General features: G+C 37.3%; 1 protein-coding gene across 2 annotated transcripts in view; it reads right to left on the reverse strand.

The window, feature by feature from the left end:
• The window catches only part of LOC103528516, a 61,278-nt gene that overhangs the window by 18,300 nt on the left and 23,947 nt on the right, over positions 1 to 19,031 (reverse strand). The window contains exons 11-13 of one of the 2 annotated variants that reach the window (XM_030450180.1): positions 18,591 to 18,697; positions 15,429 to 15,540; positions 9,539 to 9,638 (exon numbers count right to left, since the gene is read on the reverse strand). In XM_030450180.1, coding sequence (XP_030306040.1) covers positions 9,539 to 9,638; positions 15,429 to 15,540; positions 18,591 to 18,697 — 319 coding nt within the window. Of the gene's footprint in view, positions 1 to 9,538; positions 9,642 to 15,428; positions 15,541 to 18,590; positions 18,698 to 19,031 lie in introns of both variants that reach the window. The other variant, XM_030450179.1, reaches the window with a different exon arrangement.

Consider the following 19,031-nt stretch of genomic DNA (forward strand, 5'->3'; position numbering starts at 1 on the left):
GCTTTTTTTTTTGTTGTTGTTGTTGTTGCTGTTGTTTTGCTTAATTTTTAAGACAGCAGAGAAATAATTTCCACATGAACCATGGTCTGTTTTAATATTTGTTTAATATGACTTTGCTTACTAGATTAACTGTTTCAGATTAACTTGCATCTTTCTCTTTAACATTTCCACTGGCCAACTTCACTTTTTTAAGGTCTTAGGTACTGCAGGTCCTATTCTCTCTCTTTGGTACATAGATAATTTAAGGTCTTAAATCGTTAGCATGGTCCCAGATTTGCATTAAGTCAGCACTGCAACTAGACTCCTCTTTTTTCTTAGTATCAGGCTGACAAACTTTACTACCATTAAATCAATATACTCAGCTCAGTATTTCTAAAAAAAAATAAAATTCTGCTCTCCTTGTTGTGGGCATAGCTTCTCACCCTCCTTTCTGGCATAAGTAGCATGCATCCATGCTACTCCACATAGTATTGGCAGAGAAAAGAAATGATAAAGGGCATACATTAAATCAGTCTAGAAATTAACAGCTGAGTTAAGCAGGCACTTAAAAGCATATGCTGTGGAAAGCTGCCCACATACTATATATTTACCCAAATTAATCCCAGCTAAAATCAAAGCTTCATGATTGCTCCAGGTGTGAATTCTCTGTTTATGCTCCAGACTAAATGCTGTGGGGCTGTGCTGTTGAGGTACTAAGCTCTCTCTGTGAGCTGTTTTAGCTTGGATTCAGTGCCCTGGTGATGTGGACACAGCAGTGGAAGCACAGATGGTACAGCATCACAAAGATTAGAGAGTCTTGCCATACTCGTGTTCACTGGAAGTGGTTTCCCTGAAATAGTGGTTAGCAAGGTGTTTTAATCAAGTTTTTGAAGAAGGATGCTGCTACATAGCCCTTATCTTGATCACACTTCTCTGTAATCAGAGACACATTTGGAAACAACAAGACTAAAATTCAGTGTACATCTGAATGACTGATTCAGAGACAGCAGTCACAGTTAATAAACCTGAAGGTAGGGAAGAGGTCTTCTGCCTAAGAGCAGCCCACAATCACTCTGCCAGCTTGGCCACTGTGTTCTACTAACAGGACTTGAACATTTTAACTAATTCACACGATAAATAGGCTTCACTGGCTTTATTTTTAGTCTGAGACTGAAGACACAAACCAACCAATCTCAAAACATGGCAGCCTTTAGAAGGTGCTGCAGTTGAGGACAACTAGAAGGGTGTCCTGCTTAGGGCCATTAAAAGGATTAGGGCTGTCATTATTAATTACTCCTCTTTCATCAAAAAAACCCTATGATGTTTTCTAGTACAGGAGAAAAAGAATGCCTTTAACAAAAAAAGCACCATGAATAGCCAGCTCCCTAAGCACTAAGCTCTGCTGCATGATGTTAGCAGATATAAGGTAAAAGAATCTCTTACTTTCCTGTTAAGCAATTTTAAACAATGCACTGAAGATGCAACCATATATATATTACCCATGCACTCATTCAAGCAGAAAACTGCCATTCAACATTAAAACCAACTGCGCATATTTTACTAAATTATGCACCTGGTTTGTTTATTTAGGTTGTTGGGGGAGGCTGGATATGGTAAGGTCATGTTGAAAATATAGGTTAATAAAGTTAGTTTAAATTATCTGTGGATTGCCACATGGCTCACTTCCTGTCACTTAATGAGCAGCTGAACTGCTCATTAAGGACACCAGATTTTGCTCTGACATAAATTTCAACTTCCTGAAAGCTTTCAAAGAAAGCTCTTCACTTGCCTGCTCTCACAGGACAGAACTTGGCTCCTACAACAAAGTCTTTCTAAACACCCCCAAGACATCAATCCATCCAAAAGCAACCCCTGCTCACACCTTCAGGCTACAATAACCTTCTACTGCTGCTCGCTATTGCTGGCCTTGCAAAGTTCTCCCCAACAAGCTACTGTAACAGCAAATCCGAACAACAAAGCTACACCAATATCCCAGCTGCAACATTACTAACTTCTATCTTACAATTATGCAATTTGTTGTTTATGTTAAGCTAAGTAAGAGGGGAGTGCCTCAAAGTACAGCTGAATTTCATCTGTATCCAATTTCTTTCAGCAGAGAAGACGAATTAAATTATAAATTGATTATGGCTTCTAAGCAGTGATTTGTTACTTGTGATACAGCACCAGAGCACACCACAGCACCTTAACCCAGTGCTCAGATCCCCATTACATCCCTTCAGCAAGGCAATGGAAGCTAAGGCACAACCAGGTAATGGTGGGTTTGTCATCATGGCCAGCCCTGCTTCTTCAAAATTAACTGTTATCTCCTCAGATTGACTGTTGTCCCACGACACCTTCTTTAAAAAGAAGATCTACTCAAGCTGTACAGTATGTTTACTTTACTCTGCTCGCCTACATACCTACACAGAGGCTCGCCCTCCCTCCTTTCCCAAAGGAGAGTTTACCTTTCTGTACAATAACATGAATAACTTGCCAGACTTGTAGAGAGCATCACCCAGGCTGCAGTATCAAGTCAGGAAGATTATCAGCTAAATTGAAGCTGTTGATCTCCTTTCCCAGGAACTTTACATGACCACTTCTTGCTCAGAGCTCCATTCATTAGTCTCTCAAAGCAGAAAAAGCACCACTAAGCACAACATCACCCCATCTGCCACTCTTGAACAAGTTGTTTCACTTCAAGTTGATGAACAGCTCGTCACTACTATCTGCCAGCTTCTGTGACTCAGAATAGCACAAAAGTGATGCACTGCAAAAGGAGCTAAATGCCTTTCAGACCTTCCTTTTACTCTTTATGAACTATTCATGTTCATCTCTAGGTATAGTATTTGTCTGATATAAAACTCATCCAATGCCAGACTTGTAAATGCTAAAACTCCTGTATGTTATGATGGAAATGGCAGCAATTTTCTGAAAAATTGCATGAACAGCGGTAGCAGGCAAAAAAGAGCTTTGGGAAAACCAATGCTGCTCTCAACCAGGGCTGTCACAGCTGCCCCCTCCTCTTTCTCTGTCACTCATTTTTCTCCCCTCCCCTGCACCAGCTCCAGTATTCATGCAAGCATTTCAGGGAGTGGATCCACTGAAAACCAGCCCTGGCAAAAAGAATGCTTGAAATGGGCCCAAACAGGTACCTAATTTCAATTTCACTATATTCTAATATATTATAATCTATGCCACAGATATGACTGCCTGCAAAATTCCCCACGGGAGGAAAAGCTCCATCTGGAACCTGCAAGCAACCTACAGGACACAAATTCCCAGAAGAACGAGCTTCATTCCTTCCGGCTCTTGTAATTCCCTGCTGAATTTTCTAATGGTCTGAGAGCCTTAAGTTTTCCCTCTTTAATAGCTCCTCTGTCCTATTCAAATCCTACTTTAATGGTCACACCCAATTTTGTCTTATTATTTCTTATTCTTTAACCTACTTCTGTCAAAACCAATAAATATTTGCATACAAATTTGTGTATTTTTCAACAGAATAAAATATTATGCAATATATGAAAGAAAGACGATAGACTGCAATGAATATTTTGTAAAATATTTTGGACTAAAAAAAGCACGAAAATGCTCTGTCTAGTGGAAATCTAAAAAGCTCTAGCTACTTTAAATTCAAAAGGTGACACTTCTTTCTTTGGCACTTCATGAAGTCTCAAATGCAATGTCTCTTGCTCCACCATCTTACAGTTTTTGACTGTAAATGGATTGTCTGTTATACTTCTAGTGACTGAATTAGCTCAACCAAAAGGTTATTTACTGCATATTCTAAGGGATGAAGTACGTACTTATATACAAAAAATTGACAAGTCTCAAAAATAATGCCTGTAAAGTGACAGAACTAGGCAAACATGAAACCCAAGGTTTTATATTCAACAGTTCTAGCCATGTAGTTGAGTTTTTACAGGGGTCAGTTATACATTCTTAATTATTTTATATCCTCAGACAGGAGATATTTTGAGAATACTATTGCAGAAGATAAACTGGGAGCTACAGTAAACTGTTAGAACAAGGTCATTTCTGCAAGTATCTTCCAACACGCTTAGGAGATCAGTCATAATATTTACATATACTCAAGCACTTTAAAATCTCAAGTTGTATTAACCAGCTGTCATCTTGATGTCAAACTCCGGTCATTTTCATGTGCAATAAGGGTCAGCACATGATTTCAGCTATTAGTAGAACATTACTTAGCTACTGAACTCCTATTAAACTATAAATGCCAGTTTCCCACAAGGCTCTTCATGAGCCTCTTCTGCACAGCATTTTACTCAGAATAAAATATCTGATTTAAGGAAGACAAAATAAATAGACTGCACCAGCACAAATTATTTAAATGCTAACCATATGGATGCCTGGACTACACATAATGAAGACATTTTCACTGAGCAGTACAAACCTAGTCTGTGATTGCTGGTGTTTATGAAGTGAGGATGAATTTCTACAGAGTGGGCAATACAGAACTTTGCAGAACCGCCCTGAACTCCTACAGGCTACTACAGGTTTAAAAATCTGAGCCTGTGTATCTAAGATACTTCACAGCCAAGTATTGAAAAAGCTCACTTTATAGAGCAGGAAAATAGCTCCAAAGATCTTGCTATTAAGACTGAACATTACAGACACACCTCAAGCTTTGGTGTTTTTCAGGAGACCATACATGCATTGAACAAAACCAGCTTGCAGTTTGTTATTAAAAAACCTGAGAAATAAACAGAAAACATACTTTTACCAACTAAAAGTTTAACAAACTCAGATGTGAAATGCAAAAAAAAAGATACAAATATTTGACTATGTGTGTCAGTCTTTCTTTTTTTTTTAATAGATTGTATTGCTTTAAACCCTTCAGAAGAGCATAATACAAATTGAAACTAAGTACTCACACTAACAAACTAAATACCAAGCTCCACAGAAGTTTACAGTAAAAGACTTCCATTCCAAACAGAAAATAAACAAGAAATCACTCTCTAATGTATGGCATGTCTATATACAGGAAGATCAAATTCTTCTTTGGCCTTAAGAATCTCATTTGCAATTTTAATAGTACTTCAGAAGACTTCTGTGCAAGTACACTCATGTGCTCCACTGGTCTCCAACAACTGCTACAACTGCTTGTATCAGAGAGTGTGGCCAGCAGGACAGGATGCATGGATGAGCTGAGGCAAACTGCAGGAGGTTCAAGGCCAAGTACCATGTCCTGCACTTTGGTCACAATAATCCCACCCCATGGGACAGGCTGGAAAGTTGCCTGTCAGAAAAGGCCCTGGGGGTGTTGGTTGACATCCAGCTGAAGATGAGCCAGCAGTGTGCCCAGGTGCCCAAGAAAGCCAACACCACCCTGGCTGGTATCAGGAATAGTGTGGGCAGCAGAAGGGAAGCTCCTGTCCCCCTCTGCTGGCACTGGGGAGGCTGCACCCCAAGTATTGTGCTCAGTCCTGGGCCCCTCATGACAAGAATGGCATTGAGGTGCTGGAGAGAGTTCAGAGAAGGGCAAGCAAGCTGGTGGAGGATCTGGAGAGCAAGTCCTGTGAGATCAGGCTGAGGGAACTGGGATTGTTTATTTTGGAAAAAAGAAGGCAGGGAGGAGACCTCATCACTCTCTCCAACTATCTAAAAGGAGGTTATAGTGAAGTGGGTGCTGGCCACTTCTCTCAAGTCAATAATGATAGGACAGGAGGAAATGGCCTGAAGTTGCACCAGGGGAGGTTTAGATGAAGAACTTCTAAGTTCTTCTAAGATATTGGGAAGACCTTCTTTACTGACAGAGTAGTCAGATACTGAAATGGGCTACCCAGGGAAGTGGTGGCATCACCATCTCTAGAGGTATTCAAAACCCGTGTAGATGCAGCACTTCAGGACATATTCCAGTGGGCATGGTGAGGGTTTTGTTGTTGTTGTTGTTTTTAATTTTTTTTTTTTTTTGTGGATGGGTGCTGATGGTTGGATGCAGTGATCGTGAGGTCATTTTCAACCATGACAGACTGTGTGATTGTCCCCTGTACTCAGCACTGAGTGAGGCTGAGGGTGAGGCTGCACTTTAAATGCTGTGTTGAGTTTTGGGCCCCTAAGTACAAGAAAGGCATGGAGGTGTTGGAGAAGAGTCCAGAGAAGGGCAAGGTGAAGGGCCTGGAGAACAAGTTCAACAAGGAGTGTCTGAGGGAACTGGGACTGTTCAGCCTGGAGAAAAGGAAGCTGAAGTGAGACCTTATGGCTCTCTACAGGTACCTGAAAGGAGGCTGCAGTGGGCTGGTCTTTTCTCCCTCATAACAAGTCACAGCACAAGAAGAAATGGTCTCAAGCCAGGGGAGGTTTAGATTTGGTTTCAGAAGCAACTTCTAAACCAGAAATGTAATTAAACACTGGAACAGGCTGATCAGAGAGGAGGGTTGAATCCCCATCCCTGGAGGTGTTTAAAATATCTAAAGATGTGGTGCTTATGAACATGGTTTAACAACTGGACTTGGCAGTCTATTTTGCAGAGCACAAACACATCTAGGATGCTGCTTCTAATACAGCAGCACTGGACCAGAGCAGGAGCTCTTAAGGCTTCCCACCTCTGTTCAAACCATCAAAAGGAAATCCTTTCTCTCTCTCTTCTCCTCTACTCCCTATTCCGAAATTTGAGCCAGCCTGACTCCCCTAACATTGGTAAAGTCCCTCTCTAGTGCTTCTTACAGGAAAAGCAGAACCATCGTTGTTCTGGCTTCAGTTCCCAAGGTCATTGTACATCTATCAAGTTGGAGTTTTACTTTAAGTCTTGCCTATGGAGCTCTGTGTTTCAAGACAAGTAGTGAGCACTCCTTATTCTGCTTTTCACAGCAAATTCTGGCACCCTACAGCACTGTCAGAAACTAAGCATCGTTAAGCTGATTCAGTTATTACTAAACCACTAATTATTATTTGGCAGCACTGAGCTTTTTTTTTTTTTTTTTTCTTCCTAAGTCTTACTGAAGAAAATAAGAAGAAAGACTCTTCAGAACCACTGCTTTAGAAGTATTTCATATCAACAAGCAGCCTACTAAGCATTTAGATCTTGAGTATGACCCTTCTCAGCAAACATCAACTTTATCTGTGCAAGTAATACAGAAATCTACCAAACAACAGCAACTGAAAGAACTGATTGTATGAAGCATTCTCAATATATTCTAAACAAATTAAAAACATTATTATTTGTGGGGCTGTTCGAGCATTTGGAAGCATGTCAGTAAACAGCTCTGATACCCTCTGACACTACTCATTTGGCATGGAGGCCAAAAACCTTGCTGCAGTTCTGTACCTGGCAAGCAAAAGTCTTATTTATCACCAGATGCTCCAGATGATTCCAGGAGTATGTTCTTCCCAGCTGCTGCTCATTACTAGAATTTCTATAAATTAAAACAGTTGGGTTTTTGTTTTTTGGGTTTTTTTATTGTATTGTTTTAGAGGATAACTGCTACAGCATGTTCTAAACAGTCTAAACTGTTCCTTTAGGGTAAAAAAACTACACAGACGGCTTAACTTGATGCTACACAGGATCACATCTGTTTCATTACAAAGAGCCCTGATAATATGAACTGAAAGCTTGCCAGCCACTAAGACATAAGTGTCACATACAAATACCATGGTAACTCAGTTTCAATAATTTGCATGCTCCACCCAACCCAGGTATCACAGGTTTTTGACTTTTCATTCATGACACTGAAAGGCAAAACTGAAGCCTTAAGAATCCTAGCACTTTCAGACTTCAAACAATGTTCATATCCAGGAGTTGCTTTATAAAAGCAGCACAGATTAAGAATATGGAGACAAGCAGACATCTACTAGCTTCAGCTCTACCAAATCAGAAATCGTTTTAATACACCCAGCTTTTCTTTGGTTAAAAAGATGTTTGCTAGGGGATTGCCTATGCATACATAAAATAAAGAATAAGCATAGCTCTTTACTTCCAGGTCTGTTACATAGTCTACTTGAATAATGCAAAAGGAGAAACCAATTATGTATCCCTAATTAATACATAGAAATGGTAGTTTGGTCCAGCTGTGAAAATGCCATCTTTCATTCATTAGAAAAAGCAGTCTTGAGAAGCAACTTAGATTTGTGCTGAATGCTATTGTAACAGCCAGCCTTCAGAATTGCTAAATCATAAAAAATTATCATATTGAATATTCCCAATTAGTTCTACATGATCTGTAGACACAACTTCAAAAAATGACAAACAGACCCACCCTGCTGCCATTGTAAAGACTACAACACCGAATGTGCACTCATCCATACAGTTTTGAATCCAGTAAAAAGAAAACATTTATTAGTTTCATAACTGCAAGACAGTTCTGGTTAAGGTCATGTAATTTAGCTGTAAAGATCTACGTAAACGCTCAATATATTCTTACATAAGATCTGTAGATGCAAAATATCTGAGCTCTTGTCCTCAAAAAAAGCTGTCCAAGTTTTAAATAGATAATTAAAAAATGAATTAATATCCATAATGTAAGCAGCAAATCACAACACATGAATGTGCTACTTACAACGGAGATGGATATAATGGTGACATGGAAGTGACTTTGGAGAGGAAGACAAAAATAAAAGAAGAAAGAAAAAAGGCTACTCAAAAAAACCCAGCAGGTCTTCCTAGAAAGGGAAGAGGATCCAGTGACCGTTTTATGAAAAACTTCAAGTTTCTTCTTTGGGAACAAACATTTGCAAGTGTCATTTCATGCTGGGTGACCCTTAAAATAAACACTCAAAACTAAGACACAATTAAATTAGACTATTTTGACCTTGCCTCACAGGTCAATAAAAAAAAAAAAGTTACAATAGTTGCAATATACTACAAATTAATAAAAAAATAAATGTTCAAGTCAGATTAACTTGAGTTTAGACTTCGTGGTGCAAGATCAGAATTTAAGTTGGGTACTTAACATGCACTCTGATAAAGGACTAGATGAAGGTCATTAGCATTCTCACTGCAATATTGTATTAAAAAGTTTTGAATTGAATTTGAAAGTTCTAATTACCTACACAAGCAGCTACACATTAAAGCAGTTAGAAGTACAGTAGTATCTACAAAAATCCTTTGCTACAGCATCAGATAACCACATGCTGAAAAGAATCTTCAAATTCCTCAAACTGTACAGCTCTTCATAAACTGCAGACAATATGATATTTTTTTCCCAGCTGAATAACATTCTTAATGTTTATTGTCACTGAAGTCTAAGAGTGTTAATAACATGGTAAAACAGAGTATAACAACATGGGCAGGAAAACAAAACAAATGAGGAAAAGGAAAAAAGGCAGGAAGGGATAGAAAGCAATAGAAAAAAATTCTTCAAGGAATCAAAAGGTGGATTTTTGGAACTTTCATAATTTTGCTAATATCTGCAGGTGCCATTTCTACATGTAACATAAATACCTTTTAAAAAATTAACATTTCACTATGAACAGTACAATGAAGCTGAACATGACTAGGTCTCTGGGTGCGAGTAATGCTCAGGTTAAAAAAACCCAAACCAAACCTAACCAAAAAGCTTTAGAATTCTTAAATGTTAAACAGCAAATATTAAATATTTACCCATTCCAGTTCCAGCTGGTGCAATCTCTCTGGAGAAGATTTCTACAGCTTCTTTCTGTTTATGGTGTACAGCAAGCCAAATAACAGCTTCCCGAGGTCCCTGCTTCAAAAAACTAGAAATTAATTAGCTTAGAGGCAGAATTTGAGTTCATTTTATGAAAAATAACAGTCACTCAGTATTCAAGTTAAATCTAATGGAAATGTTTAACGCTCACTCCTCAAATAATTATAACAGTACTAGATAAGAAACTAAATACTTTGCTTCCACTTTCAGTGGAATTGGCAAACAAACTTTCCTCTTAATTGCACTGAGAATACTTTAGGGTCAAGCCAGAGAGTCAAGTTTCCTTCTCTTTTCATCAGAAATAAGCACATCTGCTCATGGAGCATAATTCAAACGTCATCCTTGAGAGTTAGAAGGGAGAATAGAACATGTAAAAGCAGCCACACTTCCATGGAAGAGAGAAACCACTCTTCTAAAGGTAAACTCAACCAGTACTCTGCTCCCTTCTCTACAGCCAACTAAGATACCCACTCTTGCAGAAAAGTAGTCTCTCTCAGTTAAGATTTTACTTGTCTAAAAATGTATTTTCTGTAAGATCTACCACTGGAATAAATACACTGGCAAAAGCCTTAGAGTGAAAATTAGGTCTCACTGAGGGAAAAGATTGTTTGTATTTAAAAACTTGCATCCACCAGTAAGCACCACTTTTAGTTTACCTTTAACATTTTTAGAGATTCAAACCTGCTTTAAATACAGGTCTGTGCCTAAGTGTCTCTTGGTTGTCCTTGTGCTTTAGGACAATTATTTCCATCACAGATACAAAAAGGAACTGCACAAGATCTCAAAAATCAACTGGTCAGGAGTTTCCTTCACAGCTTTAATTCAGATATGAAGCTCTGCAGCAAAGTATTTCCTTTCTCCAGCAGTCAGCTCTCTGAAAGTCAGATTTTTTTTTTTTTGTTAATGAGCATAAAGAAAATTTCCAAAGGTTCTTTGATAATTTTACATGAACTTCTTGGCTTACCAATGTAAAATTCAAAGAAAAGGAGATTGACTACAAGACACCCAAGGAATTTTTTCATGTCCCTTTTAAGGTCAACAGGACAGGATGCACTTCAGGAGAGCATGAGAGCATTACCAAAGTTTAGGGTGAGTTTTTCTGTGTTATTCTACAGAGCTCAGAGGATTTTTCAACTGTCTGAATACCCCACCTAAAAGAATTCTTGTAGATTTGGTAGCTGTTCCACTAAAAATGTAGAAAAGCAAAGGAAAATTGAACACAGAGATACTTAGGACACTAAAGAGGCCATTTTCTGGAAGAAAATCACAGCTGGATTTTTGGAAGATTCAAGCCTTTCTCAATCTATGCCAGATGTTTGCTATAGCATATATATATATATAAATATAGATGAGTAAATAACCAATTTTTAGTTTATTCCAATGTTCTTCCTTACATATAATAATTTCTGAAGCATTTAATAGCTTCCCAATAGTTCATAAAATCTTGAAGAATATTTTACAGCAATAGTTTTCCTCATAGTGTAACACTTTTAAGAATTTTTAACAAAAAGTGTACTTCTTTAGAGATACACAAACCAGGGACAGTTCTGAAAATATCAGAGATTAAATACTTAGCAGATGGGAAGGACACAGATGCTGCTAGAATTCAAGAGCTCCAACTTCAAAACAACGGGTTTGAGGTGTGGAGCAGAGAGAACCCATTATTTTGGTCGGAGAAGAACAGACCAATGACTCGTTAAAGGAGTTCTTCTTCCTCTGGGTTAAGGAAAAGCATCACCTGACACAGCATCAGATTTTTCATTACTTAACACTAAAAATACAGAAGAACCTTTTCCCCATCAATAGCATCTCGTCTTTAATAAATAAAAACAGGAGAGAAAAGATAAACACCTTGAGGCTGATACTATATGCAGGCAATTGTTAGAGTAAGTGAATTAAAACTGAGGTCAAACAAATCCACATCTCTTCTATCTTGACATGTGTTTTGATGTTTATTCATTACCCTAAGTTGAATGGGTGTCAATGATTTCAAGAACTAGGGGTCAAAATCAGTTCTAAAATTACTTGAAGCAATTACCAATTTACATAGCTGGCAGTGTTTACAGTTAAAAAAAATATGCTAGATTATTACACCTAACAAAACACCTATTTACTCAGAATTCTAGGAAATTTAACAGTATCACAACAAAACAGTCTTCCCTCCCCACCCTCATAAAATTTTAATACTTAACATTTCAAACTGTAAAAAAAAATTTTTTTTCTCTTAAGGATAAGCTGAAAAACTACATGCTGAATCTGGACTCGTACATTACCCCTTTTAAAACACATTTTCTAAGTCTAGAGCTACTTATTTTAATTGCTTATCTTTCAGTGAAGCTGCATTCTTTAAAAAAATTACATAAACCACCAAATTGAATACTAACTTTTGAAACTCCATAGCCTTGCATAGCACTACTATTTTTTTGTGTGCGTACAGTTCTTTTTTTCCCCAAATAGCAATACCCTTTAACATGTCAACATTCAAAAACCTTAAATCAATTTCAGGAATTTAAGTCACTTCAGCAATGCAGGAACATGGATGTACTTCCTACTAGCAGCTCCTGAAATGGTGTTTATCATCGTGTTACAATATGCTGCACCAAGTATTTTGGCTACTGTAAGAGTATCCCAAAGAGACCATTATGTTAACAGCCTACTAAATCCTCTTATCCAACTCAAATACACAGCAAAATCCCAATGTGAACAAGCTCACTTATGTCAGTTTAAACCAAGCAAGGAGAACGTCCTGAACTTACAGCTGGTGATCAGCTAAAACCCAATAATGAAGGCTCTTCTGGGATTAGTATCTTTAAGTCTGTCCTAAACATTCATGAAGCTGAAAAATGATTTTTCTCTGCTTCCTTCTGTAGTAGCATATCCACACAGAGGTAACTCTGACGTACTATAATAATAAGTATAACAGCTTTTTTCTTTCCTAAGTGTGATATACTCAACAGGGAGACACAGAGTTCAGTGCTCAGTCTTCATTTTCCAGCCTGGAAAATACTTGTCACAATATGATCATCTAGGAAATCTTGTAAAATCAACTGGAATTTTCATTAGTTTATCTTGATACCCATGTAGGGAAACCCTAAAATAAAAATCTAGTAAAGACAAGGTAGAAGAGATTATGTTACTCTATCAGATCATGTATCACTGAGATGACAGAAATTTCCTTCTATGAATACAGAATCAGATGTCCTGATCAAGATAATATGAATAAGAAAGCAATTTAACTATTGTTTTGAAAATTGTTGCTACACAGAAAATATGCAGCCATGCCACACAGGCTTTTCATTAAACTAATACAAATAATAATTAACAGAAAATACTGTTGCAGAAAACATACTCATGCATTCATATATGCTGCCTGGTTCTCAACTGTATCATGTTTTGAACATTTCATTTAAGTTCTAAGTTTGTATCCTTGCCCTCAGATGCAAGATGTAGTGGTGTATGAAACTAATAAGCTGAATCCTGAAATAAGATGAATTTGGAGTTGGTGAATCCAGTATCAAAACAGGACATATAGGCTATTTTGAAGTTATTTATAGTATCATAATTAAAACAAAAAAATAGCAAAACAAAGTTATACTGCACCAGGTCTTAATAATATGTAGCAAATTGGTTAACAGCAGGTTAGTAGGAAACCAAGTGACATAGCACATACAATTTTTAGCAACATCTAATAACTGATGGTACTTTTGGCATAAAACACATCCAGTATTCCCTAATCACGAAGCCATTAATGCTGTGACACTGTCCTAACCCCTTCTTTATCCCCAACAGAAAACCACAAAGCAGGAGCTAACTAAAAATCAGCCACCACTGTGGTTACTCAGTGCTGATTCAGGTTCCTTTCCTGCTCATGCTGGGCTGCTGCTGGCAAAGTAAAGCTGTCAGGGTGGCAAGCAGCAACCAGGGAAGCAGCCAGGGAAGACTGAGAAAGAATGGAAAAATATCTTGATTTCTCAAAAGATACTTTCTGTTGTCAGGAACAACCAATACTCCACACACCAACTCCAGTGCAAAGGCTTCCATAAGCCTCAGATACACAGAGATCTCAGAGATGCAAAGGCAAAACTTCTGCAGCCACCCTGACAGACCTGTCTGTGAGTCCTGCCACACCAGGTATCCACACAGAGCTCCAAATACTGTTCAAATAATTCTGTCTTGGTATTCACATACATATTTGCTTCTCCTCTTTAAATTTAAATGGTAGAATCTTCAAAGTAAGAACTGTTTTCCTTATGTGTTAATACGCTGCCTAACATAGCATGGTTCTGGTTTTCAGCACTGTTATTTGCAACCCAGACAACCAAGTCTAATTCTGTATCGAAAGACACAGTAGGAAAGAGCATTTATGAGACTACATTATTCCTAACTGAAGGCCCAATGGGTAGATGTGTTATTAAATATTCAGTGATTTTGTATTTTAAATATAAAAGAAAAGCCCTACTCTTTTTTCTCAAGTTACTATGACTGCTTTTCTAGATGAAAATTCTGGTTAGTTTTTTCTGTACTGCTGGAGGAACTGAGTGAAGGGAGAAGGTAATAGAGCCATTTCCTGAATTTCAGCCTCAGCTCTCACATCCTATTTCAGGCATGCATGGGAAGCACAAGGAATGGAGATAACATTCTATTTACTTTCACTCTAAGACCTGGGAACTAAGGCTGGAAATATGAAAATACTACAAATATTCCTTACCACATGGAAAAAAAATTTCATCTACCATAAAAAAGGTAAACTGAGCAAAATGGGAGAAGAAACTGCTCCTTTTTCAAAATTATTATTCACTCTGTAAAACAAGACAGAATACTCTCTACGTATAGAAGACAGACAAATTCAACATCTGGACCATCTGCTCCTATGTTTCAAAATTTTGATTCTACAATGTTATCATTGGAGGTTTTAGGGCTCTAAAAGGAAAAAGACCACATCATAAAGCTGGTTCATCAGGAAGCAACCCTTACTACTGTGTGGAATGAAACTGAAGCCCAAGCACCAAAATGAGCAGCTCTAGGTACAACTTGCCCAATTTCTAAGAAATTGGTTTCTATAGCAAAAAGCTCACAGTTCTTCACCACATCATGTTTTTATTTCCTACACCTACAAAATATCAGCTATTTTAAGTGTTGGAGTTCCTAAGATAAAACTCAGAGCTCATTTTTGCCACACATACCTTAAGAGTTCTGCAAGACTGCCACTGATGAATCAGATGCTACTGTTTTGGAACAAACAAAGCTAGCTAAATAATTACATGCATGTAAGTGAGGACAAGATTTACATTCTTTTTCATTTAAAAAGGAGTTTTATATTCCAGATAAGGAAAACAGACCACTGATATCACAGCTGCAGTGGCTATGGCCATAATTCACATTGTTATATATGAATTCATAAAGTAACAAAATATGATGCAGAGTTACATAGCTGAAGATTGTTACACAATCTTAAAGTTGCACTGGTAAGAACAATTCTTCCATTTCCTAACTCTGCAGCCTTTATAATGTGGTCTTTTGGCTAACACAATTTAAATCTACATCGTAAGAACTTCTATGACATGGTATTTCTTTAGATGAATAAAATCAGAAGAGGCTGCAACATAATTTTCCTAAGATTTCATATCAGTGCTCTGGAAGACACAATACTGTAAGGACCTTGTCAGTGTTAATTTTGTACACTAAGTAGTGACACTGAGTTCTTTGCAAGATGACAGGGTGAAATTCCCTAGAGGATAGTGACTTCCTTAAAAGTTGTAGAAAAGATAACATCGAGAGATTAAGAGAGGTCAGTAAAAGTTTAAGAACACTCCACTGAATACTTACACCATCTATACTCCTTCTAGCATGAGGTCCATATGTATCTTCAGACCCTAAAACCTGTATGTTAACTGCACTGTAATCTTCATACCCAAGCTGACTGAAAATAAGACGAGTCCTGCAACAAATGATTTTTTTTTATTAGTAAACTGCCTCAAAAAGATTATCTTCTCATCTGAAGTAACCCTGTGTGTTCCACAGGAGTTAACTCTGCCATGGAAACTGGACTAGGAATACTTTACACTAAACAAATATATCTGAATACTACAAATAAAGCAATTACTGACAAGGAAGTTATGCCTCTGCATATATCCCTAGGTTTCAAATTGAGCCTTTTGTTTATTCAAGTTATTTGAAAGATGACAGGCAAAGACAAATAAGTGAATATCAGATCTTACTTTTATCTTCAAAACAAATACAGCTGGGAATGTGATTACTGCATATGCAATCTTTTCCTCATTTTTATACTGGCAATTCAGTTCTTAACTGTTCCTGATGTAAGGCACAATGAACTACTAATAAATACAGGAAACTAACCCATTATTAATATCACAGGAATCAATGCAGAAAAATCAAACTGAAGATGGAATTTTTATTTCAACTTTAAAGGTATTTATTTTGGATTAATGAACATATTACTCAAATGCCAAAAAATAGATAAACTTTTTAACGAGAACATTTCTTTGTTACTCATGCTTCCAGTCTGGCACTGAAATCTCAAGCTCTTCCTGTAAGGATATTTCCACCAAAAGCCAATGGTATCAAGAGTGCCAAGCTTGTCCATTCATGATTAATAATGGGGATGAAAATTACCTTATTTTTACACACTGTGAAAGCACACACTGCTTTAAGAGAGACAGGAATTAATACTGGGTTTTGACAAATAATTAGATCTGGATTAAATAGGCTATTAGCAACACCTCTTAGAAAACAGCCCAACTCTCAAGCAGAACTCTCAGAACTGGAAATTACTTTGATATTTAAAAATAAAAATAATATGAAGTCCAAAATAAATTAAAAATGCTGTTAAAAAGTTAAAAAGTTTTAAAATAATCCAATAATTAAAAATAGTCCTATTTATTAACACATTGGAGATTGGAAAAATAAGTTAAACTCTGAAGCCCCTAAACTTTTTTCTCAACAATCTTCCAATATTACCAATCATCTTGCTATAAACAGATGAAGGTGATCCACACACCACAAATGAAGTAATCTTTCCTTTGATGAACACAAAAAGGACAGATACTTGATTTAAGGTATCCTAATTTGTAAAACCATGTCTGCAGTAAGGTATTTTAAGTTATTTTTCTACAAATACTACTATTAGATATACCAGAGTTAAAAAAATGTTCTGTGGAAAATTTTTAGTCTTTTAACATGTCTGGTAATGCAACAGAGACCATCAAAACTAACAGGATACCAAAGACTACTCCAAAGAGAGTTTTTCATACACCGACTGTCAAATATTTCCTGCTTTCAAAAATGAACAAACAAATAATGGAGATGCATGTAAGAAAGAAGCAAAAAGAAGTCATGTTACAAGCTGCCCAAACTGCTTAATGTCTTAGGCTGCCAACTAATCTGACCTGTACAATTGAAGCACCTCAAATTTGTGCAACTTATTTTGTACCTGTTGTCACTAGAGACTCCAGGGAAGAATTTAATCTAGACTAGACTGGAAGCTGACCACTCAAAAGATCATGCCCTTAAAGACATTCTCTTGCAAAAGGAATTTGTGCAAATCTGAAGTCAGAGCTGCCTAAGAGATGTAGTTGGTGGTAGAGCATTTTCTGACAGTGATCAGCATAGCTTAACTTTCACTCTGTATCTGGGTTGCTATAAAAAAATCTTTTGAACATGCTGAATAAACAATTCCACACACGTTAAGCTTTTGAAGACTGTGTTTGAGATGGAGAATTCATTGCTGGGCAATACTGTATTTTGTGATTTTCAATGCAGAGAAAAAGAGCAGGTGCTCTGGGCATGCCACACGGGCTAGAGGCCACTTCTCATGCCAGTTAACCAGTCCTGGCTATCTTCCATCAGCTCTCTTCTCAAAATTATTCAGGACAGCACAGTAAGCAGGCTCAATTAATTTTCTTGTGGCTACAGAAGCAACAGCACCACAAGCAGTTTCAGTCAAACAAAAGATTCATGTAGTCCAGTCTGAAATTATGTCCAGGAGCAAACATGACAGAGAAAATATACCATTATGGGTTGTTTCCTCAAAATCATCACCTAGCTTCCATAAGGTTGCTTTTCAGAGACTTCGAGTCCCTGCATCTTTATATTTAACGGCTCTTGAAGGTTTCTTTTTGCTTCACTAGTTTTATGAGTATCTCTTAGACACACAGCATTTACACCACTCCAAAAAAAGGATTCCATAGCTTAATTACACATCCTGTATCAGCCCACTCTCATCTGCTGTGTCTCTTGAGGGAAGTCAGACAGCCTCCTCCGTTTGGTTAAAGTGTTGTACATGGGCACATGAGCAAGAAGTAACTCTCAGTCCACAGAAAAACTTGTGTTTTAAGTTAGGAGCTACATCTCCTAACCAGAACAACTGGGGCTACTGGAATAAGTTCTCAGAGACTTCTTAGAACTATACTTGAGAGGAATCCCTTCTCGCCCAAATATACTGGGGCACAACAATGAGACTAAAGGTTTATCAGGCTATCTTGCAATTTTAAAATTCTTCTAGCAAACAAAATAATCAGTCACATTTTACAAGATATTAAGATAATTTTGTTTAATACCCAAAGTTGGTAAACTGCCTACATTTCATAGCACTGACACTTTTGCTAAAAAGTTCTGTGAAAATCAGGAAAAAGTAGTTTTATATGGGTTTCTCTCTGGCACCTAATAAATCTAAACCTGAATCACAGCTTTTTACCCATTAATTTGTTTTTCTTCCTGCTGTCCAGCCATCTATTTTCAAAAATAACTGAGACCCTTCTCACTTTATCAAATGTAGCTGAAGTGTAGTTATATGTTAGAAACAGCTGAAAAAAGTAACCTGTTTCCTAAACAGGCTACTTAAGCCTTGAAATCTCCTCACAGATGGAATATTATAATCTCCTAGGGTTCTTACAAGGTGGCCAGTTCTAGTTTCATCATCTCTGAAAAAAAAAAAAATGCCAAAACCCCTCTGAAGACTCAGACACCAACCTTTTCAGAATACTTTCTGCAGTGAGTTTTCCTTTCTGTACTGCCTTTGGACCTCCCACTGGACAGACAGCAGTAGCTCTGAAGCCATCAAGGTAAGCAGCATTTACCTAACAAAAAAGGGATCATGAAATTACACTGGATTCAGTACTAATATGCTGCAAATGCTATCTGACAATAATTATCTATATGTTAAGCAGAATTTTAAAAATCAAATGCGAAAATTCATTATTCTGTTTCCTGCTTTGCACATGCCCTGCCTTCTGTATTTGCCCATGTCAGGTGCCACTATTAACTGCAGGAAGAGTAAGATTAGCATAGCTATCATTTGATTGATGGAATTATTTTTTGTACAAAAATATACTCTTTATACCATGTAATATTTAGGAATTAGTTCTACCCTAACTTCTCCATCAAAAACATCGATTAAACTGTAAGCCTTAT

The sequence above is a fragment of the Calypte anna genome, chromosome 4A, assembly GCF_003957555.1.
Source record: "Calypte anna isolate BGI_N300 chromosome 4A, bCalAnn1_v1.p, whole genome shotgun sequence".
Classification (NCBI taxonomy): Eukaryota; Metazoa; Chordata; class Aves; order Apodiformes; family Trochilidae; genus Calypte; species Calypte anna.